General features: G+C 41.9%; 2 protein-coding genes across 7 annotated transcripts; one reads left to right on the forward strand and one right to left on the reverse strand.

Annotated features, from left to right (window-relative positions):
* Positions 1-480: 480 nt before the first annotated feature.
* LOC101173009 (tripartite motif-containing protein 16) lies at positions 481-2,632 on the forward strand. The gene has a single exon (XM_004078776.4). The coding sequence runs from the start codon at positions 520-522 to the stop codon at positions 2,185-2,187; it is 1,668 nt and encodes a 555-aa protein (XP_004078824.2). The 5' UTR covers positions 481-519; the 3' UTR covers positions 2,188-2,632.
* A 7,515-nt stretch (positions 2,633-10,147) lies between these two features.
* Positions 10,148-23,314, reverse strand: LOC101171942 (mitofusin-1). 6 transcript variants are annotated; one of them, XM_011486261.3, is made up of 18 exons: positions 23,169-23,314; positions 21,268-21,387; positions 20,377-20,503; positions 17,198-17,360; positions 17,007-17,131; positions 16,034-16,142; positions 15,858-15,965; positions 15,515-15,668; positions 14,619-14,686; positions 14,403-14,524; positions 14,217-14,343; positions 13,739-13,843; positions 12,861-12,963; positions 12,565-12,785; positions 12,390-12,491; positions 10,946-11,142; positions 10,741-10,875; positions 10,148-10,650 (listed from the first exon to the last, which is right to left on the reverse strand). In XM_011486261.3, the coding sequence occupies exons 2-18, from the start codon at positions 21,380-21,382 to the stop codon at positions 10,584-10,586; spliced, it is 2,148 nt and encodes a 715-aa protein (XP_011484563.1). In that variant the 5' UTR covers positions 21,383-21,387; positions 23,169-23,314; the 3' UTR covers positions 10,148-10,583. The 6 variants fall into 6 exon arrangements, with proteins under 6 accessions (XP_011484563.1, XP_020566991.1, XP_020566990.1 ...); XM_020711332.2 differs by having other exon boundaries at positions 20,377-20,506; XM_020711331.2 differs by having other exon boundaries at positions 15,506-15,668; positions 20,377-20,506.
* Between the last annotated feature and the right edge of the window lie 1,542 nt (positions 23,315-24,856).

Below are 24,856 nucleotides of genomic sequence, written 5' to 3' on the forward strand. Positions count from 1 at the left end.
AAAAAAAAAACAGCATTTTTCTCTAACTATATTATTGATTCTTACATTTAACAAAGTATGATGATGTTGATTTCCAAATTCATTCCAAACAACTTCATACTGTTGTTGCCAAAACAAAATATATGTGATAACCATGAAAAACTTTAGTCTTGAAGGGAAACAAGCTGTGAGCAAACATTCACTGCAAAAAAGAACTGCAGCTTCTTCAACTGGAACTCTTAAGCAAAATGACCATGAATGATCTGGATCAAGAAACCTTCTGCTGTTCCATCTGTCTGGATCTGCTGAAGGAGAAGACTTTTGATGTCTTCTTTTTCTCTTTCTGAAAGGTTTAACAGCCACATTCTCTAAAGTTCTCCTCTTCCTGATCTGCAGCTCCTCGTCTGTCATGATGGGCGTAACCAACAGGAAGAGAAGAAAGAAGCTGATTGGCTGAACTCCCAGTGAAAACACCTGATCAGAGTCAAACTGGTTTATGAGGAAGTGAAACTCTCACAGTCTTTGTGTCTGAGAAGAGAAATGGCGCAGAAAGGAGTTGATCTGGATCAAGAAACCTTCTGCTGTTCCATCTGTCTGGATCTGCTGAAGGATCCGGTGACTATTCCCTGTGGACACAGCTACTGCATGAAGTGTATTCAAGGATTCTGGGATGAAGAGAAGAAAATCCACAGCTGTCCTCAGTGCAGGAAGACCTTCATACCGAGCCCTGTTCTGGTGAAAAACTTCATGTTTGCTGCTTTAGTGGATCAGCTGAAGAAGACTGGACTCCAAGCTTCTCCTGCTGATCTCTGCAATGCTGGACCTGAAGATGTGGTCTGTGATGTCTGTACTGGAAGAAAACTGAAAGCCATCAAGTCCTGTTTGATCTGTCTGGCCTCTTACTGTGAGAAACACCTTCAGCCTCATTTGGATGCAGCTGCATTCAAGAAACACAAGCTGGTGGAACCCTCCAAGAACCTGCAGGAGAACATCTGCTCCCGTCATGATGAGGTGATGAAGATGTTCTGTCGCACTGATCAGAAGTGTATCTGTTATCTCTGCTCTGTAGATGAACATAGAGGCCACGACACAGTCTCAGCTGCAGCAGAAAGGACTGAGAGGCAGAGAGAGCTGGAGGAGAGTCAACAACAAATCCAGCAGAGAATCCAGGACAGAGAGAAGGAGGTGAAGCTGCTTCAACAGGAGGTGGAGGCCATCAATCACTCTGCTGATCAAACAGTGAAGGACAGTGAGAAGATCTTCACTGAGATGATCCGTCTCCTCCAGAAAAGAAGCTGTGATGTAAAGCAGCAGATCAGATCCCAGCAGCAAACTGAAGTGAGTCGAGTCAAAGATCTTCAGGAGGAGCTGGAGCAGGAGATTACTGAGCTGAAGAGGAGAGACGCTGAGCTGAAGCAGCTCTCACTCACAGAGGATCACAGCCAGTTTCTGCTCAACTACCCCTCACTGCCACCACTCAGTGAGTCCACACACTCATCCAGCATCAATGTCCGTCCTCTGAGATACTTTGAGGATGTGACAGCAGTTGTGTCAGAGCTCAGAGACAAACTGCAGGACATTTTGAGAGAGGAATGGACAAACATCTCACTGACAGTCAATTATGTGGACGTTTTACTGTCAGTACCAGAACCAGAACCAAAGAGCAGAGCTGACTTCTTCAAATATTCATGTGAAATCACACTGGATCCAAACACAGCATACAGAGAACTGTTACTGTCAGAGGAGAACAGAAAGGTGACAAGGATGGAAAAATCTCAGTCTTATTCCGATCATCCAGACAGATTCACTGATCGATTTCAGGTTCTGAGTAGAGAGAGTCTGACTGGACGTTGTTACTGGGAGGTGGAGTGGAGAGGAACAGAGGTCGATGTAGCAGTCGCATACAAGAACATCAGGAGATCTGGAAATGAAAGTTCATTTGTTCGTAATGACAAATCCTGGACATTATTTTGTTCTCGAAATATTTTCTTATTTTACCGGAACAGCACAAAAACCTCCATCTCAGCTCCTGGTTCCTCCAGAGTAGGAGTGTACCTGAATCACAGAGCAGGTGTTCTGTCTTTCTACAGCGTCTCTGAAAGCATGACTCTCCTCCACAGAGTCCAGACCACATTCACTCAGCCGCTCCATGCAGGACTGAGGTTGGGTTTTATTGGAAGCACAGCAGAGTTCTGTAAACTCAAATAGTTCCTGAAGTTCCTGAAAGAAGTGAGATGTTTGTGTTTAGTGATTTCTCTGCTTTGGATCATTTTGAACTAAACGTTTTAACTGTTAATATTCTGTGGAGTAATGTTTGTAGTCAGAAATAAAGAGAGAAATGAAAATGTGGATTTGAGACATTTTTGAACATGAATCTAAAAAGTTTTGAAGTAAAATCTGCTTTCTTGTTTCTTTGATCTTTGGGATTTTACTGTTTGAATTCAAATTTCACACAAATGTTTTGTTCATGTTTTTGTGTTGTTGTCATGTGAACTGAAGGAAGCTGCAACACAAATGGAATCAGTGACGTCACAATCAAAGACTTTCTCTGTTTGTTCTATTCAGAAACGACGAGAAGAAACTGAAGGAGAAGATTGTTTGTAGAAAGAAGAACATTTACAACTTTGTTTTCTGTCTTTTTGCTTTATTTGACATTTTATGATTGAACGTTGGTGTTTTCATTTCTTTGTTCTTCAGAGAAAAGTTGTTTCTGATCATTTGACAATAAAAACATCCTGATTCTTTTGTATTCATTCCAGAGCTTGAGTTAAATCTGATGAAGAAAAGTGGGAATAATATGAAGGAAGAACTGAGGCAGTTTTCCTAGAACTCCAGAAATGACAGAGTTCATGTTTACAGCAGAAACATTTCTGTCACTTCTCTGTTATGGCGGAATGTGAAAAGTTGTGGTTTTTGCCGCTCTGCAGCTCGTGCTATACTGAAAGAAGAACTTTATTTGCTGCTATCCAAAATGAAAATACAAGTGGAAGGAAGGAATAATGCCTAAAACAGCTAAAACTGGACAAGAAAAAACTGAAAAATCTTAACAACCCAAGTTAACCAAGTTTCGTCTTCGAGGGGAAGCGCAGAAGGCTAACGCTACCACTGACCAAATGGGGGAGACGGGTGAAGAGGAAAGCAGCAAGGGGGATAAAATATTGTTTGTTGTAACCTCCATGAAGACAGACTTCTCTACAAGGTTTGACAAACTTTTAATGGCAGTCGAAGACATGAAAAGGGAACTAAATGATTGCACTGAACGTGTGACACAAACGGAGGTGCGCATTTCCAACACGAAGCTTTGCAGGCCAAGATTAGCGCACTGGAAACAAAAGGAAAAGCTCTGGAGGACAAAGTCTTAGATTTGGAGTCAAGATCAAGGCGGAACAATTTAAGACTTGTCAACTTGCCAGAAGGAGCTGAAGGGCAGGACCTGTGCCTGTTCTTGGAAAAGTGGCTTCAAGAGGCGCTCGGCACCAAAAAGCTTCAGACTCCGCTGATCATAGAAAGAGCGCATCGAATCGGACCACGGAGAGACGGCAACACTCCACCTCTCGCTCTAATCATGAGATACCTCAACTATAAGGATAAGCTGGCTGTTGTCTCTGCGGCACGGGCCAAAAAGGATCTTCGCTATAAGGAGCAGCGGATCCGACTCTACCTGGACCTAGCGGCGGGAGTGCACCAGCTTCAGAAACAGTTCGACTCGGTTTGGGAGGATCTGCGCTGATTGGGGATAAAGCACAGAGTGATTCACCCATCAAAGTTACTGGTGACCTACGAGAGGAAGACGCTTGCTTTTAAAATGCAGACAGAGGCTCGAGAGTTTCTGTCCGTCCGCCCGCCCGCCCGTCTGTCTGATCTGTATCATCAGAAACACAGTCCCATCAGATTCGAGAAGAAAGGTGATTGAAGTGACTTTAAAAGTGTCAATGTTGTTAGTACCAGATGGGCCTGTCTGAGTTTTTCAAAAAGTGCTGATCTACTGGGACTTTCACCCACAATCATCTTTAGAGTTTACAGAGAACAGTCCCAAGAACAGCCAATGTTGGCCGAAATACCTTGTCGAAGTCAGAGGAGAATGGCCAGACTGGTTCAAGCTAGAAAGGCAACAGCCTACCTGAGTATTGTTGCTGATCATGTCCATCCCTTTATGACCACAGTACCATCTTCTGATGGCTACTTCCAGCAGGATAACATTCTATTTCATAAAGATGCAATCATCTCAGACTGGTTTCTTGAGATTGATAATGAGTTTACCAGATTCAAATGGCCTGCACAGTCACCAAATTTCATTCCAATGAAGCACCTTTGGGATGTGGAGATTGGCATAGTGTATGTGCAGCAGACAAATCTGCAGCAACTGCGTGATGTTACCTCCAGCTGATGAGGCCGCTGCTCTCCATAGCTTCTATAAGCTGATCATTTATCTGCTCCACCATGTGTGAGGAATCCACATCCAATTTCCCTGCCCTCAATCATACAGTTTTTAATTTTGGCTGCTTCTTGCTAGAAGTCAACAATCCAGATTCCAGAAGTCAACAATCCAGAACTGCCTGTGTAACCAATCAGATGGTGCTGTGGGTGGACCAATGATGTAGTGTCACAGCTGCATCTGATCCAAAAATTTTTTTTAAATGAACCTCATATTAGCTCATTGGATATAAAAAAAAAGGCAGATTTGGAGGAAAACACCAAATATTATCCACTTTATCAACTCGACTCAACTCAACTTTTAGTTGAATTTAACTGGATATGCACCATAGTTGGGTGTAAAAGTAGGCCTAAGGCTTGGTCTTGAGGGATTACTCACAGCAAAAAAAGAAAAAAGTCCTATATTTAGAGAAAATGCAAGCTAATTGAGAGGAACCCGGCTGCAGACAAGAGGACCTCTGACATCATCAGCCGGAAGCAGAAATGATACAATTTACCATAACCCTAACTGGAAAGACCGTAATTGCTTGGGTTCCAGGGTTTTTCAAGTATCATGGGGGCACGTCCAGTTCCGTTGGAGGATGTCTAATTGAGGACTTCTGGTTCTGGACATTGATGTCTGCAGCCAGGTCCTCTTGGGGCACTTTCTCATTCAATTTATTTCAATTCAATTTTATTTGTATAGCCCAAAATCACAACAACAGTCGTCTCGATGGGCTTCGAAGTAAAACATGAAATCAAAAGGATCACGAATACAAAGAGTTCAATAGAAAAATACTAAAATGAACTAACAAACTGACTAAGCTATACTGGCATCCCTGCCCTTAGACCCCCCTTCGCGGTAAGGAAAAACTCCCAAAAAAACCGGATTCCGGAAAAAACGAAGAAACCTCAGGGGTGCCCACATGAAGGAGGGATCCTCCCCCAGGACGGACAGGCGATTTACCAGAAATCTTAGAGAAGAATTAACTTATCTAAATCTACAACTACATATATAAAAGTCCAGCAGACGAGCTTCATCCAGCCGTGGTTATCGGGACAGTCAAAGGCGCGAGTCGAGCCGGAGACAGGAACCACAGCCAGGTGTAGGAGCAGGAGCAGAGACGAGGTACTCGGTCAGGTACAGAGCAGAGACGAGCCAGAGATGAGCCAGAGGCAGGATCCACAGCCAGGTGTAGGAGGGCGAGCAAAGGCGAGGTAAACGGTCAGGAACTGGAGCACGGATGAGCCAACTGGAGTCTGGAAGCACTTCCACTCCCCAGGAGGGGAGAGGGAAAGAGGGACAATACATGAATCGCACTGCACCAAACAGAGGCATGGAGAACTAAATGATAAATTATGATCAAGAATAGAGGAGAGGAAGGGTAGAAGTAAAAAAGGAAAGAGGACAGAACCCCAGTGTACCATAGTTACCCCAGCTTCAACTTCTAGCAGCCTTTTAAAAGAAATAGTTATTATTAAGTTTAATTTAAATAAACTAACATTAAGTTAAATAATCTCTGAATACTAACTAGTCTAACAATAAGCCTGTCCAAAGAGGAATGTTTTCAGTCTAGCTTTGAATGTAGAAACTGAGTCGGCCTCTCTTACATGAGCTGGGAGTTTATTCCATAAAACAGGGGCTTGGTGGCTAAACGCTCTACCTCCAACCGTACTTTTACTAATTCTAGGAACCACAAGCAGTCCTGCATTTTGCGAGCGAAGTGTTCTGATTGGTTGGTAAGGGACTATGAGGTCCTTAATATAGGACGGGGCCATTCCATGTAAGGCCTTATAGGTTAACAGGAGGATCTTGAACTTAATTCTAGAATCAACTGGGAGCCAATGGAGCGAAACTAACACAGGAGTGATGTGATCTCTTCTGCTGGTTCCAGCTAACAATCTAGCAGCTGCGTTCTGAACAAGCTGGAGACTTCTTAAGGAACTCTTAGGACACGCTGCTAACAAGGAGTTACAGTAATCCAGCCTCTCATGATGAACTCAAAAACAGCCTTCAAACACAAACAATGTACTTGAAAAGAAGATACATTATTGCTCATTGTTGCAGATTGCTTAAAAAATGTTTCTGCACAAAGATCTGTTGATTTTGTCTGAACCAAGTCTCCATTTCATGTTTTTGCAGGCTACCACCAACTCTGAAACTGAAACAGTCTGTGGATCTGTCACAGAAGCTTCTGGATGAACAAGTCTTTCTCTTGAAATGTTGCCTGTCAGGCATAGCTGTTATGGAAATGTTCTCACCGTGCACACTGGGGAAGGTTGAGCATAGTGTCACAGATGCATGTGAGGTTAGTTTCATGGTAAAAGTTAGAAAGTGTCAGTTTAGGAAAAAATAATAAAGATCATGTTCATTTTTAATGTAAATTGATTTTTGTGTGACATTTTTTTAATGAGGAGCAGTAATTTGTTAATGGTGTGGTACAGAAAAGGGTTTTTAATTAAAAACCTGAAGCTAACTTCATGGCACAGCTGAACACCAGAAGCTTTATCAGTTTAGTGTGTGAGCCTAAAGTGTTGCCTCTGCTGAATAAAGTTGCAATGTCTTCCGTTCAGTCTCTGAGAGAGTTTATCAGAGGAACTGCTGCTGCTGAAGAAATCTTCAGTTTGAAAAAACCATCGTCTATCAACCCCCACCAGGGTTACTGTGGGACCCAGGTTCTGCCCAGACATGCAGAATGTCACTTCCATGCAGATTATTTGATTGCCCAGTTACATCAAGAATTGGAGGAAACAAAGCTACAAATGGCCAAACAAAAACAACTCAAAGAGAAATTCATTAATGATGGAAAAGAGATCAAGCAGGAACTGGAGAGGCATCAAAATACGCCCATTCAGACGTCTTGAGCGCCGCCAAAATCTCTAACCAAGTTAGAAGCGACATCAAGCAGAGAAAAAAGTCTTAGTCTTAGGAAAGTCTTAGAGAGCAGCTGGATTCCAAAAGTCAACAATCCAGAACTGAGACTCTCCTGAGGGAAGAGATTGAAGATCTGAAGGCAGACCATAAAGCTCATATGTCAACCACCAGAAAGGAAGTTGAAGTCCTGCGTCAAGAGCTGGAACATGAGAATTCTGTTTTCTCACAAGAACTTTTGATGAAGCAGCAGATCATCAACAGCCTCAAAGCGGAGCAGAACATTTCACTCCAAACCACGGCCCAACAGATCGCCACCATGACCATTGCGACCTGCAAAACAGAGCTGAAGTTTCAGGCAGAGCTGCAGAGTCTGAAAGTTCAGCTTCAAGACAAAGAGAACCAAATCCATCAGCTGCTGGAAGAAAAATGTGTCCAGCAACAGCCTCCAGTCCCTGTGGTCACTGTGATCCAGACCACAGAGGACACTCAGGACGCCCACCCAGTCCAGGAGACCAGCCAGCACTTGGAAGATGGAGGTCTTCAGGTCATCAAAGAGGACTCTGAAGAACTTCCAGGAGCCAAGAGAAAGTCTCCATCATTCTGGAAAAGTGCAATATATTTTCTGGGCCTGACAAAATCCAAAAAGAACAAGAATTCAGCAAGTAAAGCTGCCTAAAAGAAGGACTCTGGATAAGAGCAAAGGCCAAAAGAAAACCCTCTACGTCTAATTCTCTAGATTTTATGTGTTGTTAAAATAGTTTGGCCAGTTTAGAGATTGTTTCATGTTTTGATTTAGTTTTTTAAATATTGTTTTGGTTTTTATAGCTGTTTTAAATGTTTTTAGTTACTTCTTCATTGATATTTGTTTAATAATGGTTATAGTAAATGTGTAAATGATATGAGGAATAAAAAAATGTTATCATTAAAATATGTTAGAAATGTTAATACTAAAACAAAGACCACAAAGATGGAGCCTCATCAGCTTCTGCTGAAGCAGGAGGAGAGAAGCAATCTGCTAATCTCTTGTAAGACCACAAAACTCAAAGCAAACAGTCCCTCAACCCACTTTGAGATTTCCCACGAAGAAGAAAGCAATTGAGACTAAAGCAGGTGAGAAATAACTATGCTCTGCTCATGCTTTAAGATTTGGTTTCTTTAATCCAACAAAAATAATCCCAAAATAAATGTCTTTCTTAATTAAAAAAAAAATCCAAATTGGATCATATTTTATGAAATAGTTCAGTCCTGGTTTTCAGTTGTTAAGATGAGACTTGTTCTGGGGTGTTCCAGCTTTTACGTCCTGCATCAGAGTCTCACTAATTCCACCCATGAGAATCAGTCTTTGGTTTGCAGTTAGGCCGCTGTGTGGTTGTCTGATGTGAAGCAAAATTGAAACAGTGTTTTATTGAGAGTCCCCTTACAGACTTCCGGTCTGCTCCATCCAGTCATAAAACAATGTTGTCTTCCAAATTTCTAATTTGAAACTAATTATGGTTAGGAAAAAGGAGTTTTCACATAAGACATGAACAAAGATGAAACTTTTTATATCAAAATATTTTATATAAAAATCTAAGATGATTTTTAAATACTAGTATCACTGAAGTTGTCATGTGACCTTTGCAGATCCATCACCAATGGGTTTCATAAGGTGTTTCTGTGGAGGGGAACAACTGGGACTGACTTCACTTTAGTTCATTAAGTTGATTTAGTTCAGGTAAAGTTGAACATATACATGGGTGGTCGAAGCAGACTGAGAGCAGTGCTGGTCCGCGGGGACCCCGCGGCCGTGAAAGAGGGCGCAGTGAGCGCTTCAGTCCACGTTTGCGGTGCAGTGAGATCCAGACGCCGTGCGCTGTAAAGCATGGGGCAGGCAAGACTTGTCTAACCTGTACATTCAGCGAGCCACAAGACCCCTGATCCATTCTGATGGATCCACTTGTAGACGACTGGATCCATGTCTTTTCCTCATCTGAGCTAACATCTTAATTATTATGCCATTTTTAACCAAAATCAAAAAACCTATGTCATTTTCTAGGACATAGTATCTGCAGAGCGGGAGGAATTCAGTATGTAGTTTTTACATTTTTTCACATCTTGATTCCTCAGATACATTTTTTCCAACAGTAAATTGTGCTGTTGTGCCGTTTGGTAGGGTTCAGCCTGCTAGTCCTCAGTGGAGTGATCACAGCTAACAGAAAACTTGAAATGCTGCTTTAATCAAAGTACCCATAATGCTACACTCTTTGTATCCTCAGATTAATGCGGTGATCAGAAAAAAAATCCTAAATATTTTATTCCTAGTTCAGAAACTCCATAAATGTCCAGTTTGAAGTGCAAAAATCTCAAACTAATACAGTAACATGAACAGAAACAGTAACAGAACACGTCTTGTTGCATTATAAAGTAGAAAAAAACACAGATAAGTCGCACTTGGACTATAAGTCGCATTTTGACGGGAAATTTATTTGACAGAATCTGAGACCAAGAACTAATAACTTGCACAACCTCATATGACACAATCATAGCAGACTGTTTATCTCATAATTTCACAGTAATTCTTTCTCAAACTTATTTATTTATTCCTTTCATGAAGCATCATTGAAAAACTAATACTCTGTTTTCATCCTGTATTTGTAGAATGTAGTCATTTTTATTGCATTTCTGAATTTATGAAACCATTGGAAAATAGAATATTGTGTTTTTAGCCTTCAATATCTTATTGTAAAAAAAAGTTTGCTGATTCTCTGAGTCACTTAACATACTCTTAACACTTAACATACTTCATACATCAAATTGACCCAGGAACATCATCTCTGTTCCTCACAAATGAACATAACAGGAGGGTTAACAATGTATTAATATTAATTTATTTCTAATATAAGTCGCTGCGGAATATAAGTCGCACCCCTTGCCAAACTATGAAAAAAAGGGCGACTCATAGTCCGGAAAATACAGTAAGCTTTTACTGTCCCTTCATTTTCTCTTTTTAGAAACAGTGCAGCATTTTCCACTTTTCTATTTTTTTCATGAGGTAAATTTGCTTGAGCAAATCTTTAGAAATTAACAAGGCAGAGCACTTCTAGGTGTTGGTGACATCCAGGCCTTTGGGGGGGAGAAATCATTGTCATTGTCCGTTATGGTCAAAATGGTTAGGCTTGTTTGTTTTCTTAAAGAGCTGTCCTACGAGGCAGTTCAGTTTGAATTTGGAACTGGCAGATGAATGTTGTTGTTTTGGCAGTGGTTTGGTTTCACTCCATGAGCCAGTCTGTGGACCAGCAGGAAGTGGAACCTGGACAAAGTGGTTCTGGTTCTTCCTCTAGTCCGTCTGCAGGTACTGGACAGAAAAGGCGTCCAGCTGAGCCTCTAACTCTGTCGCTCTGTTCCTGCAGACACAAGAAACACGAAAACTCATCTGTTTCTTTTAATCAATACATTCTGATGTGTGAGCCAAGCGCAGTGGGCGGAGCTTTTACCTGAAGGCTTTTGACTTCCTCTGGATGCTCTCCAGCCTCTGGATGGTGGAGCTCAGCTGCCGGATGCTTCCTTCCAGCTCGGCCTCATTCAGGTTAACTCTCTGACTCAGACGAATGAACGTTGAGGTCAGCTCCCTTATAAGGAGAACAAACTGTCATGGCGACGGTCCATGCTCAGTCAGACCCCAAGGAGGGCGGGGCTTACTTGTACACCTGCTGGCTGCAGGCGGAGCTTGTGACGGGTATGACAGCTCCCAAACTGTGAGCTGCGTGCTGCACAAACTGCTGCTTCAGAGCGCGCTCCCTGCTGGCGTCCGTCCAGGTGAGCCTCTCGTAAAGGTACAGGAGGCCGTACAGGGAAAAGGAGAGGGCGATAACACGCCAGCCCACAGAACGCCACACCTGCAGCAGAACACACCTGAGTCAAACATGTTTTATTGAGTCACACAAACATACAATAAAGCAGGGGTGTCAGAATCCAGGCCTCGAGGGCCGGTGTCCAACATGTTTTCCATTCAATATTGAAGCTCCTTATTGGCTAAGCACACCTGATCGAGGTAATCAGCAGCAAGATAAGGCAGGATTTCTGGAAAACCAGCAGCAAAACTTTTAAAGTTTCTTAATGATTTCAAAATCAATATCATGTCACATGACATGTTACTATGTTCACATTCAACCAAACTTTCAGTCAATAAATTTCAGGTTGTTGGGGTCCAGTAAATGACTGTCAGTAATTCTACATAGGGGAATTCACTGTGATTGGTTAGATGGATCAGTGGAAGGTTCTGCATATCATCAAGCAAAATGTGCATCCATTTTATCTGCATTAAGCAGCCTATGCAGGGAGTGCAACATGACAGATAAATCAAACCTCATTTATTTTAACTCAACATTTTTTCAGTTGTCATATAAAATTAAAACAATACATTCAATATTTAAATTCATTATGATGAAGCACAGTAAGTATCACTTTGCAGGTTTCTGACAATGATAATTGTCCGACAATCCATCAAGGAACAAGCCTTCATAATTTACTAAAGTCATACTAAAACATTTTGACCAATTTTTGACCATAGTGTACTACAGAAAACCGGTTATAGATCAGTAAAAACATCTACATTTTATAGATAAGGTGAACTTTCAGTTTTCACAGAGATCTTATGATCTTGATGGTCTTCTCACAACACATCACCATATGTTGTCATGTGGTGTCATACTTTGAGACAATATGACAGCCTTTTCAATTAGTTAGAATCAGTCAAACCGCCCTGTCTCTGTTTATATCAAGATGTGTAGATTTGATTTTTTGGATAGAGGAAACTCCAAGGTTCACTCACCAAACAACAGTTTTTAAAGCAGCTGCCTTAATGATACTGTTTCATAGGTGTTTATTCATTTATTTATTTACTTTTTTAAACAATAGCGCATCAGCTTTAATATGTGTCCAAAGTTTTGAATGTTTTCCTTCTTTTAGTGCAAAAATCAGAGATTGGTCCCTAAGAATCTAGTAGGAAATTTAATTTATTTCCCTTTGTCTTTCATCATCTTTGACTGGCTCGGTTCGTCAATGTGTCCAGGTTTTAAAGAAAAGAGGCGTGTCTTAGGAATCAAATCTGACAGTAAACTGTGACCAGCAAAGCTTGACCTACCACTCCACCAATTACCAGCACCGTCATAGATGCTCTGGAGGTGGCAGACACTAGCCGTTTTGCTACAGAAACCATCATCTCATCTTTGAAGACAGACCCTTCCTGGAGAGAGGAGGAGGAGGTCAGTATCTTCAGATAAAGGTCTGACTGTGAATCAGATGCTGTGTCAGCTTGCCTGGGACTTGCTGTCGAGGCCTCTCAGAGCACGCCTGGCATTGGCAGCTCCTATGAACCGGGTCACGAGGGCGGTCCACCCCAGAGAAAATTGGAAGTCAATGTTCTCCTGAAAGTCAGCACAGAGGGCGGCAAGACCAAGGTCATAGGTCAGCTCAAAGGAGGTATAGGGGACAGAGAGCTGGTCCTGAACAGATGATGACAGAAGGGGGCGCACACTGTCTGAGGGCAGAAGACACGTGGAGTCAGGTGCAGGAAAAGGGGTGGACTGAAGCAAGTCAAAGGGGCAGGCAGTACCAGTCATGTGTCTCTGAGCATCCTTGATGTCTCGATGGACTCCAGCAGAGCAGCGGTGCGCCAAAGAGGCCAGCAGCTGGTCCTGCAGGTGCTGAACCAGCTTCTGTACACAGCAGACATTCAGTACATCATGAAGACCTGCATTTCAGCAGATCCAAACAACACTTTCACATGTCCTTTGTCACAATAGCACACAAAGGACAATCAGAGTGATGGAAGGATGGAGCACCAAACTGAATTATAGTCAGACGCAAGTGGAAATAACACATTTTTAATTTGTAAAAATATCAAGGATTTTCTCAAAGTTTCTGGCAGTAAATCTAAAAAAAAATCACCTCTTGGGCTTTTGATCTCATATTTTAATCGTATATACTACATACAGATGTGTATGTAGTATATGGATATAGATTACTATCATGCCAGGAGAGTGGCCTTGGTTAATCTTTATTTGAAAAACAAATAATCTGGGTTCACCAGATAAACCAGCTATGCTCTGAGTTTGGTGAGTTTCACCTCCTGCTCCAAATGAGACTGCCGTATCCGAGTCCCTGATTTGTCAAAGTTTGTACTGGTTTAATTGGCAACATGCGTTCAATGGTCACATGTTTTGTACGTAGAGCCCAAAGACGGTTGTAAAAACGTGTGTAGCTAAAAATTTGACTTTTATACGCAGATGCCTGAAACGCACATATATAAACTTTACACATACTTTCATTGGAAGTTGTCGCTTGGATGCATGTTGCGTGTTGTGAACATAGCTTCAGACAAATCTCAAAAAATGAAGTCATGACTGAAATTTTCATGAAGCTGGGTTATTAGAGTTCAAAGGTTCCTCCCCCACACCTGAAGCTGCAAGTGTGTGTGTGCACGTGTCTTACAGCCTTGTAGAGCTCTAGAGTCTCTTTAGTTGGCTTGAAGTCGGCTCTAAACTCTTCCACCAGCACCGGAAGCAAGCGGATATGATCAGACAGCGCCGAGGCCACCTGAGCACAGAACGAATGTTGTTACTATGGAAACACTATCAAAAACCAAAGGGAGCATCAGGAACTGTTGCTGACAGACTCCACGAAAGGAAGATCTTGCAACTGCTAAGAAAAATCCATCCATATGGGTGGGACCACCGTCACTGAAGAGACTTTTTTGTACCCACATTTTTTAAACTGGTCTTGGGTTACTCTTCTCCAACAGTCAGGTTCAAGTCAGTAGACGCTGAAGTTATAAAAATCTTGAGAATTATTTTGTGAATTATCTTTTGGTTTAACAATGAGCACCAGCAATGTTGGTGGTCTAAAGCTAAAACGGTTACAGTTTCTCTTGCTGAACCACTCTAGTCTCTACCTAGAAGGATTAGCACACCTTGGCAGTGACTTCATCGCTGAGGATCTGGATCCTCTCCTTGATGCCGTTGGTCAAGCGATTCATCTGTCCTCGAACAAAGTCCAGCTGGTCCCGCTGCTCCTCACGCTCCTCCAGGCAGCAAATCCTGTCAGAAGTCAGGGTTCAGAGAAGCACACAGTAACTCAGCATTGTTCTGATGCTCACTTTCTGTCAGCTGATGCGATGTTGATAGCGTCCATCACAGCCTTGATGGCTTCTGTGATCTGGCACGCTCGGACAGTATGCTGCTCAAACTTGGTCCGGACCGCAGAATGGGAGATGAACTCCTGCAGAGACCAAGACTTTACTTTAGCCCAAACATCGAGCCAGTCTTTGGCTGGTCCAAAGGGAACCTTCTCAACCAAACGTGTGCTTCCGTACCTCAAACGTTCGCTCGAACCTCTGGAACTCTGTTAGCCGCTCATGGAAACCCTCTGCCAGAGCCCCCCCTGCAGAAAGACACAGACCAAGTTTACCTTTCATTCAGCAGAACTGCAAAAAGATTTCATAAATATCTTTCCACTAAAGTAAGAGGTCAAGTCTTAACCAAAGACAAACCAAAACCCCCCCCCCACAAAATAGCAAAGAAACAAAACAAAACAAGAAAGTAAGGATGGATGGCCGGCCGAATGGGGAAATAGACAGACACAAAAAGATATACAAGACAAATGCAGCCTCAAAAGAGGCACAAACCAGTGTCCTGCTTGTGCCTGTCCCAAGCCCAGTAGATGCAGAGGATGGCGTCAGGAAGAGAATTCCACATAAAACTTATAAGACATATCAAATAGATCAACGAAGAAGATAGATATATGGATAGATGAACTGATAAGATGATAGCTGGGCTTTCTATGCATTTAAGGGCCTCGGACACCCCAAACTCTCAGCACACTTGTCCCCCCATAATTTCTACCTGCACCCCATAGTGGGGCATGCTAAATCCACTCCAAGCCTGGCTCACTTTGTATCTGGCCAAGATTCATGTCATACTTCTACAGATAAAACTGACCTTTACTGAAGAATCTATACATGGTGCCCGAACTTTGGTTCAAAGAATCAGAGGCAGACGGTAGAAGGTTCCATCCTTCAGAGCCTACCAAAATCCACAAACCCCCCAGAATTTCCAGCCTTTAATCTGCACTTAAATGCTGATCAATCAGGAATCAGATCAATCTGAGAGTCAGACCCCCCCCCCCCACCCCCACTACATTCTGCCTCGATGTTACGTCTGACTGATGTGAAGATGGTTTTGGTATGAGACTGACCCTCACCTGTCTCACCTGTCTCGGGCATGCCCTGTGCTCGCTGCATCCTGGAGCTAAGAACCTCTTTGGCAGAGATGAAGAATATCCTCCCTGGAGCTTCGTTTGGCCCAACCACCCCCAGCTCCTCAGCCAGGAAGCCGACACACCGATCTAGGTGCTGTTTCCTCACCTGGACAGCAGGGCATCAACTTTGTTATCACAGTTTATCTAATTTCACACACCTCCGTTTGTCTAGTTACAGAAATTATTTTGAAATAATTCTCTAGTCGAATGTTTATTTTGCTTTTGGAGCAACCCCATCCTGTCCTGTGTCTACTTCACAACAAAACCCTCCTGTTTGTCAATGTGATAATCAAACCTCCTGGATGTAGTCAGGCTCAGTTACTGAGGCGTCCCAGCGGTTGTGCAGGATGAAGATGTTTGGTTTAGAGATCCTCTCACTGACTTTGTGGAAGAAAAGTTTCTCCTGCAGACAGAAAGGGAACTTTGAGGCGTTTTCACGAGAGACAAACACAGACTATGTTGTCTCCTTACTGTGTTCATGAGCGTTGACTCTGCGTTTCCCACCAGAACAAAGACGTCTGCATCCAAACAGAACTTATCGATCCAGCTGTCCAGCTCCAGGGTGACGTCTGTCCCAGGACTGCTCATAAGAAGCAAGAAACAATCCACAGGCTTAGGTCACACGGGACACATGTCAGGTATCCAGCCAGACCACCCAGTAAAAGATAACTTGCTGCATAAATATATAATTTTAAAAAATCAAGATCCCATCTGACATTTTCTGGCTGGAACTTGACAGATGGTGGTTTCTGCCCTCCAGGGGGCGCTGGATTATTTGTGATGTCAATCAAACCTATTCATTTCTCTGTTCACCCATTGCCATCATATTGGCAGGAAATTACATCACAGAACCCTGGCTTTGTCTCTGTTGGGACATGCCCAGTAAGGCAGTTTGGTAATTAATTACTTTACCTGTCAATCAAAAGACAACGCATCAGTTAGTGCTGCCATTTGATGTCAGATAAATAATAAATGTGAGGTTCACAAAAACTACAGGGAATTTCCATAAAATAATCAATTTAACCAGAGAGGGTGAACATGTTATAGCATTGTAAAATTGGACAGTTTGACACTATTGATTTAGACTGAGAGAACCCAGTTGTTGATTGCTGAATTGATCCGGCTCCAGTTTCTTTTATTGATTTTTTTTATACATTGTTTTATTTTATATTATTTTGACAAGTTGATTCTTGGTTATAAAAAAAAATTTAAAAAAACATTCCTGAATCCTCCTACAGTTCATTTGCAGAATTCAGAAATAGAATTGGTAGAAGAAATATGCCATAACAGAGATGTGATGCTTCTGTCAGAGAGGCCGCTGTCTCCTTCGGAACACGTCTGCTCTGTGTTGTCTCACTGATGTGGCTGTCATGCCTCTGGTCTTCATGCATCTGGTCTTCATGCATGTTTAGCTGTGTGCAGGTGGGAAGGAAAGGGGAATCACCTGTCCATGAGCACCAGGTCATTTCTCAGCAGAGCACATCGGCTTTTGGGCCAGAACACCTTCACCAGGCAGCTGGAGTCCAGTGTGGGGTCCATGTGAAGGGCATGAGCCAGCTGGTTGACAGTCTGAGGAGGGAGTGAAGGTGAGATTTCAGCAGAGAACAGGCGATAAAAGCATGGCGGTTGCCATACACTGATGCTCCGCCTCTCTTCTGACGCCTCAGAGGTCAAGTAGGCCTCATCTCCATCCGTCCCCTCCACACTCAGGAAACAGTTGGTGGTGTGTCCGATTCCGCTGGGTAGCACGCGGTCCCTGAGCATGGCATTAATCACAGTGCTCTTTCCATTACTCGTCCTGAGATCACAAAAACACTATTATTGTTGTCATCATCATAAAAAAAAATTAAAAAATTAGATCACTTAAATAGCTTAGCTAGTAGCTATAGCAAAATGACATACAAAAAGTATGTGGGAGCCGGATGACAATTATTTTTTAACAACTTTTTTACTCGTGTGCAACCATTGAAACACGAGTTCCTAGAGTTCAATCATCTGTTACTATGGCAACAATTAAGGCACAACCATTACCTGTATAATAAAACTGGACTAAGAGACCTCTCACTGCTGGAGTTCCGAGAAGTACACAGCAGTTCCAAGAAGCCAAAATCCTTTCCATAGACTTCTATATAGAAATAAACAGCTTTTCATTCTATTGGTCTGAATAACCATTCTTGCTCTGATACCTTTCTTAAATATCTTTTTATTGTTCACCTTTCGGCAGATCCCATCAGGGGTCGCTACAGGGAATCAGCACAGGTGGTTTTTAGACCAAATGCCCTTCCTGACAAAACCCTCTTTTTTCAAGACACAGGAAGACCCAGATATGCAGCAGCGCAAAAACCTGTGTATATAACTATATATTGTTGTGCTTATTTTAATGAAACAGTGGATAAAACCTTGTGTTTGTGTTTAACACAATTTCAGGTGTGTTGTTTTTGTGAAGGAAATCAGAGGAACCAAAAGAGCAGGACTCATGACAGGTGTCCGCTGATGGATTAAGGTTTAAAGGTGAAGTCCGGACGATAATGAAAGGATTTCCGCAGATGTTCAGGAGCTGAAGTTTCCTCCTGAAGAGGAGCGCTCATCCTTGTCTGAGCCTCAGTTTAGTCACCCCAACCTTCCACAGTTTATTCAAAAAGAGCATCAGAATTGTTCACCCGAGGAAGAACAATTTTCTGCAGTATCATGAAGGAGGTCATCAGTACTGACTGTTTAGCGCTGAATTACAGTATTTAACTGCTGTCAAAGATGGAATTTGCAGCTTAAAAAGAAAGACTCCCATTGATGACAATAAACCATGGATGCTCCTCAGAGCGGATGGTTTTCTGAAGATGGTGGGATGTAAAAATAGAAATATTTGTTTATCAGACTGCAGAGAAACGTATCAATGCCTCTCTGAGTTTCACAGGAAAGCTCTCTGTATCATGTAACTGTCGTTGCATCACTGGTTTCCACGGAAACAGTCCGAGCGTTCCTTGCATCAACGGTTTCCGAAGCTGCAGCTACACTACATTCTCAGATAAGTTTATCTGAAGCTGCAGTTTGTTCCCGTCTGCTGGCTCGTCGTAATCTGCAGCTAAACACCAGCAGCTGCTGAATCTGAGCCCACAATACCACAGGAGAGGTCACCGCAGCAGCACTCAGTGCACATACATGCACTTTCACCATTTGAGCACAAAAACAAGAACTACAACAGACTAAATCTCAGCGTTCCAAAATCTGTTTGGAGACTAATTCCAACAGAAACCAGGAAGATGTCAATACAAACTCAGACAAGACCGAAGTTATTGTTTTTGGCCCACAGAAACAAAGAGAAATTGTCAGCAGCTACCTTCATTCTCTGTCTCTTAAACCCTCAAATCAAGTCAGAAATCTAGGGGTAATCATGGACTCTGACCTGAACTTTAACAGCCATATCAAGTCAGTAACATCAGCGGCATTTTACCATCTGAAAAACATTGCCAAAATCCAAAACATAGTGTCAAAGCCAGACCTGGAGATACTTATCCATGCATTTGTCTCCAGTAGGTTAGACTACTGTAACGGCCTGCTCACCGGCCTGTCCAAACGAGCTGTAAAACAGCTTCAGTACATCCAGAATGCTGCTGCTCGAGTCCTGACCAGAACCAGGAAGTATGATCACATTAGTCCTGTGCTCAGGTCTCTGCACTGGCTCCCTGTACCTCAAAGAATAGACTTCAAAGCAGCTCTGCTTGTGTACAAGTCTCTCCATGGCCGTACACCAAAGTACATCTCTGACATGTTAGTGCCATATGAACCATCTCGTACTCTGAGGACCTCAGGGGCCGGCCTCCTGTTGATTCCCAGAGTCAGAACTAAACAAGGGGAATCAGCGTTTCAATATTCTGCAGCTAAAATCTGGAACAGCCTCCCTGAAGGCGTAAGACAGGCCTCTTCTGTGTTCATGTTCAAATCTAGACTTAAAACATTTCTGTTTAGCCGTGTATATGACTGAAAGGTCCTATCTGCACTTTTCCTTCCTTCCTTTCTTTTTAAATCTTTTTTTTTCTTCTTTTCTTTTAAAGTAAATTTTATGTTGATTATTTCTATGATGTATTGTGATTTTAATGCATTTTTCTGTTTTGTGAAGCACCTTGAATTACTTTGTGTACGAATTGTGCTATACAAATAAACTTGCCTTGCCTTGCCTTACATCTTTGGATTATGTTTAAAAGCTAAAGCTGCAACTGCACAATCCAACTGTACCAGAGTTCTCTTTTGCTGTGGTCCGTCTGCAAACAACCTTGTGTTATTAAGACAGATCATTGTATGAAACACACTTTTTGCTCTTGAACACCTTTTTCCATGTGTTCATAAGCCCTCCTTCTTTCATTTATTGGTGAATGGTAAGCCAATGTAAAGAGCACATACTGCCACCTACTGTATGTGGGAAAGTAGCCATGCTCAGGCACAAATTGTGGACAATGTGAGGCTGGACATACATGGAAACAAATCTTGATCTATCACAGACCGACACACATGGGCTATACCCTGAAAATATCCAAACTGAAACACAAATGTGCTGAGCCACAACAAAATACACTCATCATTAATTTTCTCAACAAATGCTGCTTCAATCAGGCGATTTGATTATTTTAAAGTGGCATCCATAAGCCCGAACTCTGATGGAATTTCAGCTTCACACCATCAGAAGACTGGATCCAAACAGCTGTTGGAAAATCACCATGGAAACCTTCAGAACTACAGCGCATCCGGATTCATTCTGCTACCTTTTACGTTTGCAGTCAGAGTAAAGAATAGTTCTGGCGTTTTCTGAATCTGGCTCTTACCTGCCAAAGAAAGCCACCTTCATGTGCCTCCGGAGGAGAACATCTCTGATGGTGTACAGTTTGGTGGCACAGCTCTGCATCTCCAAGCTCTGCTCCTCTACAGCCACCATGTCATCCTTTTGCAAGGCTGCTGACATCCCATAAAAACCAGAGACAATTGTGAGACCACAAAACACTTAAAAAGTTGTTAATTCAAGATTTGTGTTCATGTTTTTCAGGCTTTTTTTGTGAAAGATCATGATGTTTGTGAAACACAATAGCCTGATGTCCACCTCAACTCTTCTGAGTCTCTGTTAAATATTTAGCCTGTGTGCTGTTAATCTGAAATGAAATTATGTGATTTATATTAAAGCTGAGGAAGCATTAATACAAACTCTTCAGCCTCCAGCAGCTACATATAGAGGACATTACCATGCAGACAGTTTCTGACTCTGATAAATATTTGAAACTCCCCAAAAAGTCTACATTTTTTCTTTTCTTGTGTTCTGTGAATTTTCTTTTGTCTTCAGCAGATCTTTGTGGTTCTGTCTGCATTTCAGTTTTTATGTTTGGTTCCGCTGCTGTTCTGTGTTCTGGATCTTCTTTTTTAGCCGACACCCATTTCAGTTTTTTTAGGTGATATATAGATAGACATCTTCTATCTCTGTGGCTGTGAAGAAAGGTTTCTCTCAGTTTTTTGGCTTGATTCCACAATAAATCAAGTCAGATTCTAAACTTAAAGGTTCTCTTCTTTCATTTTTATTTCAGGTGTGAGAGGAGTGTCATTTTACCCTTTGCAATTGTGGAGTTATATAGTTTCAAAGCAACAACTTAAGATGTTAAATCAACTAAGGTCTGGAGATTTATACTTGCTAGAGTGGAGCTGAAAAGGTGTGAGAGTGTATTTCTAACCATCCACGAAGGCAGATCCATCCTTGACAAAGTCCAGCAGCTGATCAAAGATGGAAGTGATAGATCGCTTTGCTACGCCGAAACGCTGTAGAGGAGATGGACCTTCTGCATCCATGACACCTGCACAAATATGAACAATCTTTAATCTTTATCAGGTGTTTAATCATCGTTATTTCACTAAAGGAAAAATTAACTGTTGAAAAACCTACGTAAATGCTTGAGTACTACGGTAAGTTGAATAAGAGTATAGGTAAAATTAGTCTTTGGAACACAAGGATATTTCTAAAATGTTACTTGAGTATTAAAAATGTAACTTAATACTTAATGCCTCTTTTTGTTGTTTATGAAATATGATGGGAAAAAAGTAACATAGGTAGATGGGTTAAATTAACAAAATAAACAGTGAGAAGACGTGACAGAAATTAAAGTCAGTATGGTAGTCATTAATCAAGGTCTCCTTAATTTTATCCAACAAAACAATGTTACAATATTATTACTATTTTTGTAACTTACTACAGAAATGTTATGAAAATGCAATGCAGGCAAACAGAGGCATGACAGAGACATGGTGAAAAGGGGCAGAAGCTTTACAGCAGCATAACAGTGGGTTAATAGAGATAAAATAAAGGTGTATCGTTGTTGCAACAGCAGGGTAACAGAGGTTTAACAGAGGTGTTATCGAGATGTAACAGAGAAAAAAATAGATGTGTATCAGTGGCGTAACAACAGTGTAACATAAGTGCTATGGAGATGTAACAGAGGTGCTATAGAAATCTCACCATTGACTTTATACACAGAAATCTGGACTGAGTGACTCCTTACCTCCTGATGTTCCAAACAGGAAGTACCCTATGGTCCTAAAAAAACGAAATCCCATAGACTCCTACTGAGTAATACACAACTGTTACTCTGTCTTCTTATTTTTCAGAATTCCCATTACATCTTTAAAAAATGTTCTTGCTAATCCTAATTTTTTTTCCATGACATTTTTGCTGTAGCCAGCAATTCAAGGTATAAACTGTTCAATCACTCAATAAAAGTGGGTGGCCTCGCTTTAAACATTCTAAGCATTTGACTGACAGATTCTCCTGCTTTTAGTGGAAGGGGTGTGGCCTTCTAACATGCTTTACTACTGACTATGAATGGTCGCCATAGAAAGGTTGACTAAGACCGACACGGCCGAATCACAGCCTACTGAAGATGTCTGGTTCTGACACGATGACGGGTTACAGCGGAACAATGAAGACTGAATTAACTTCATTTGGTTGGAACTGAAAGTTGGTCCATTTTTAAGGGTGACATCACAGTCGCTCCGTCTAGTTCTCTATAAACAGTCAATGCATGTAACAGAGGTATAATAGAGCTATGACAGAGATGAAATGGATGTGTATCTGTGTACTAACGAGTGTAACAAGTGTATTAGATGTGTAACAAAAGAGTAATAGAGATGAAACAGGCGTGTAAGATTATGGAAAAAATGTTATATATAAAAGAAATTAAACAAGGGTATCAGTATCAGTGGCATAACAGTGGCATAACAGCCCAACGGTGTAAGAGATGTAACAAAAGTAAAATAAAGGAATATCTATGGCACTAATGCAGCATAGCAGAGGTTTAACAGAGATGTAGTAGATGTAACAGAAGCAACACAGAAGTATAGCAGTGGTATAACAGATGTGTAACACAGGTTTAACAAATGCAACAAAAGAGTACGGCAGGCACACAAACACACATCTGATTTGAACAAGTTAAATGTTTTTATGACTTCTGTTAATCTTGAAAAGCTAAACAATTAGCTTGACTTGGGCCTGCTGGTAGGTGTTCATCTGGTTGTGGCATGTTCCTGATTCCAATACTATTTCAGAATGTGTTCTAAATCAGATGAAATTGCATAAACTCACAGAATGGCTGCAGGTTCAAGGGTCAGCTAGGTTTTCCGAGATCCTCGTTGTCAAATCACTACCTCTGCCCGTCATCCTTCAGAAACACAATCTCTGAACTGATCCTCTGTACTGCAGCTAAGCTTAGTTTGTGTGCGTATGGGTGCACTCTGATCCTCTTAGCTGAACCCAGCCTGCAGCCACCTGTCTGCTCTCAGGTGAGTCCGAGCTTCTTCACTCCTGTCTGTTCTCACCATAGACATTTATACACCAGATAGGAAATCTCTGACGCCGACTGGTTTGCTCCACCAATACAAGTACATGTCAAGAATTGGTATTTTTGTAAAAGTTCAATATTTTTGTCAGTCAGATTAAAAGTTTAAACTAAAATTAGTGATGTATTTTTATAATCATCCATCCATTCTCTAAACCCGTTTTGTTCCAGCCACTTGTGGACCAAAGCAGGGGACACCCTGGACAGGTCGCCAGTCTGTCCCAGGGCCATAATCAAGCACCCATACACACTCGCGTTCTCACCAAGGGACAATTTTGAGTAACCAATTAACCAATGAAGCATGTTGGACAGTGGAAGGAAGCCAAAGGCCTTTGGAGAAAACCCACGCATGCACAGATAGAACATACAAACTCCACACAGAAATGTTATAATCATTACACACATAAAAAATAAACATTTTTCTTGTAAGGTTAATGGTTTTTACTTGCAAGTTGGGAAAATCCAAAATTCATTGTCAAAAAAATGTTTTAAAAAATGCAATGCTAGAAGCTCATGGGGTCAGACTGCAAACAGCCAATTCACTCATGCCAGATGCAAAGGTTTCCTGAGCCTTTAAACTGTCTCTCATTCTGGGTCATTAGCCACACAACCATGGCAAAAACTGCTGACTTAGCAAACTAGACATATGGGCCACAAATGTGGCATTTATAGTGTCAAGCTATTTCTGATTAATGTAGTTAATATGGATATCTAACAGGAAACGTCAGAAAACATCACGTTGACAGGCTGCTATGGAAATGTTGATTTTTATTTTCCAATAGGGGTTAATACCTGCCTACATTGTCAAAGGTACAAAAACGGGTTCAATGAGCATGGTGTTGCCATGCTTGATTGTCCAGCAAATGTATCTGATGTATGGACTTTTGTCAAGAGGATAATGAAAGACATCAGACCCCACAATGCAAAAGACTTGAGGGAAGCTATTAGGCAACCTGGGCTTCAATGACACCTACACAGTTCCACAGAATAATCGTCTCCATGCATCGACGCACTGAAAAAGAGGGGCCAACCAAGTAGTTTGTGAATAGAAATGAAGATAGTTTTCAGAGACATCCTTTTTTACAGGTCTGATGTATTCCAACTTTCATAGAGTCTAAATTTCAGGTTTTCATTATTTGAAGGTAATATTCTGTCATGGCAAGCTAGGCGAGGCAGACCCAGGCGCTAGAACCCGGAAGGAAAACACAAGGTGAGTAAATTGGTAAGTCAGGTTTTAATGATATTCGGAGTTGCTTGAGATCTTGATGTGGCTGGAGGCTGGAGAGCAGCGGGTGGGTGGTGGTCGGAGTTGGCTCGTGGCGAGGCTGGAGGTCAGTGATGGCTCGAGGCGAGGCTGGAGGTTCTTGGTGTTCCGAGAGGTTCTGTGGCTCAGGTAATCCGGTGACTCAGGTTTCCACTCGTGGTCAGAATGTCC

Source organism: Oryzias latipes, chromosome 17 (genome assembly GCF_002234675.1).
Source record: "Oryzias latipes chromosome 17, ASM223467v1".
In the NCBI taxonomy this organism is placed as follows: domain Eukaryota; kingdom Metazoa; phylum Chordata; class Actinopteri; order Beloniformes; family Adrianichthyidae; genus Oryzias; species Oryzias latipes.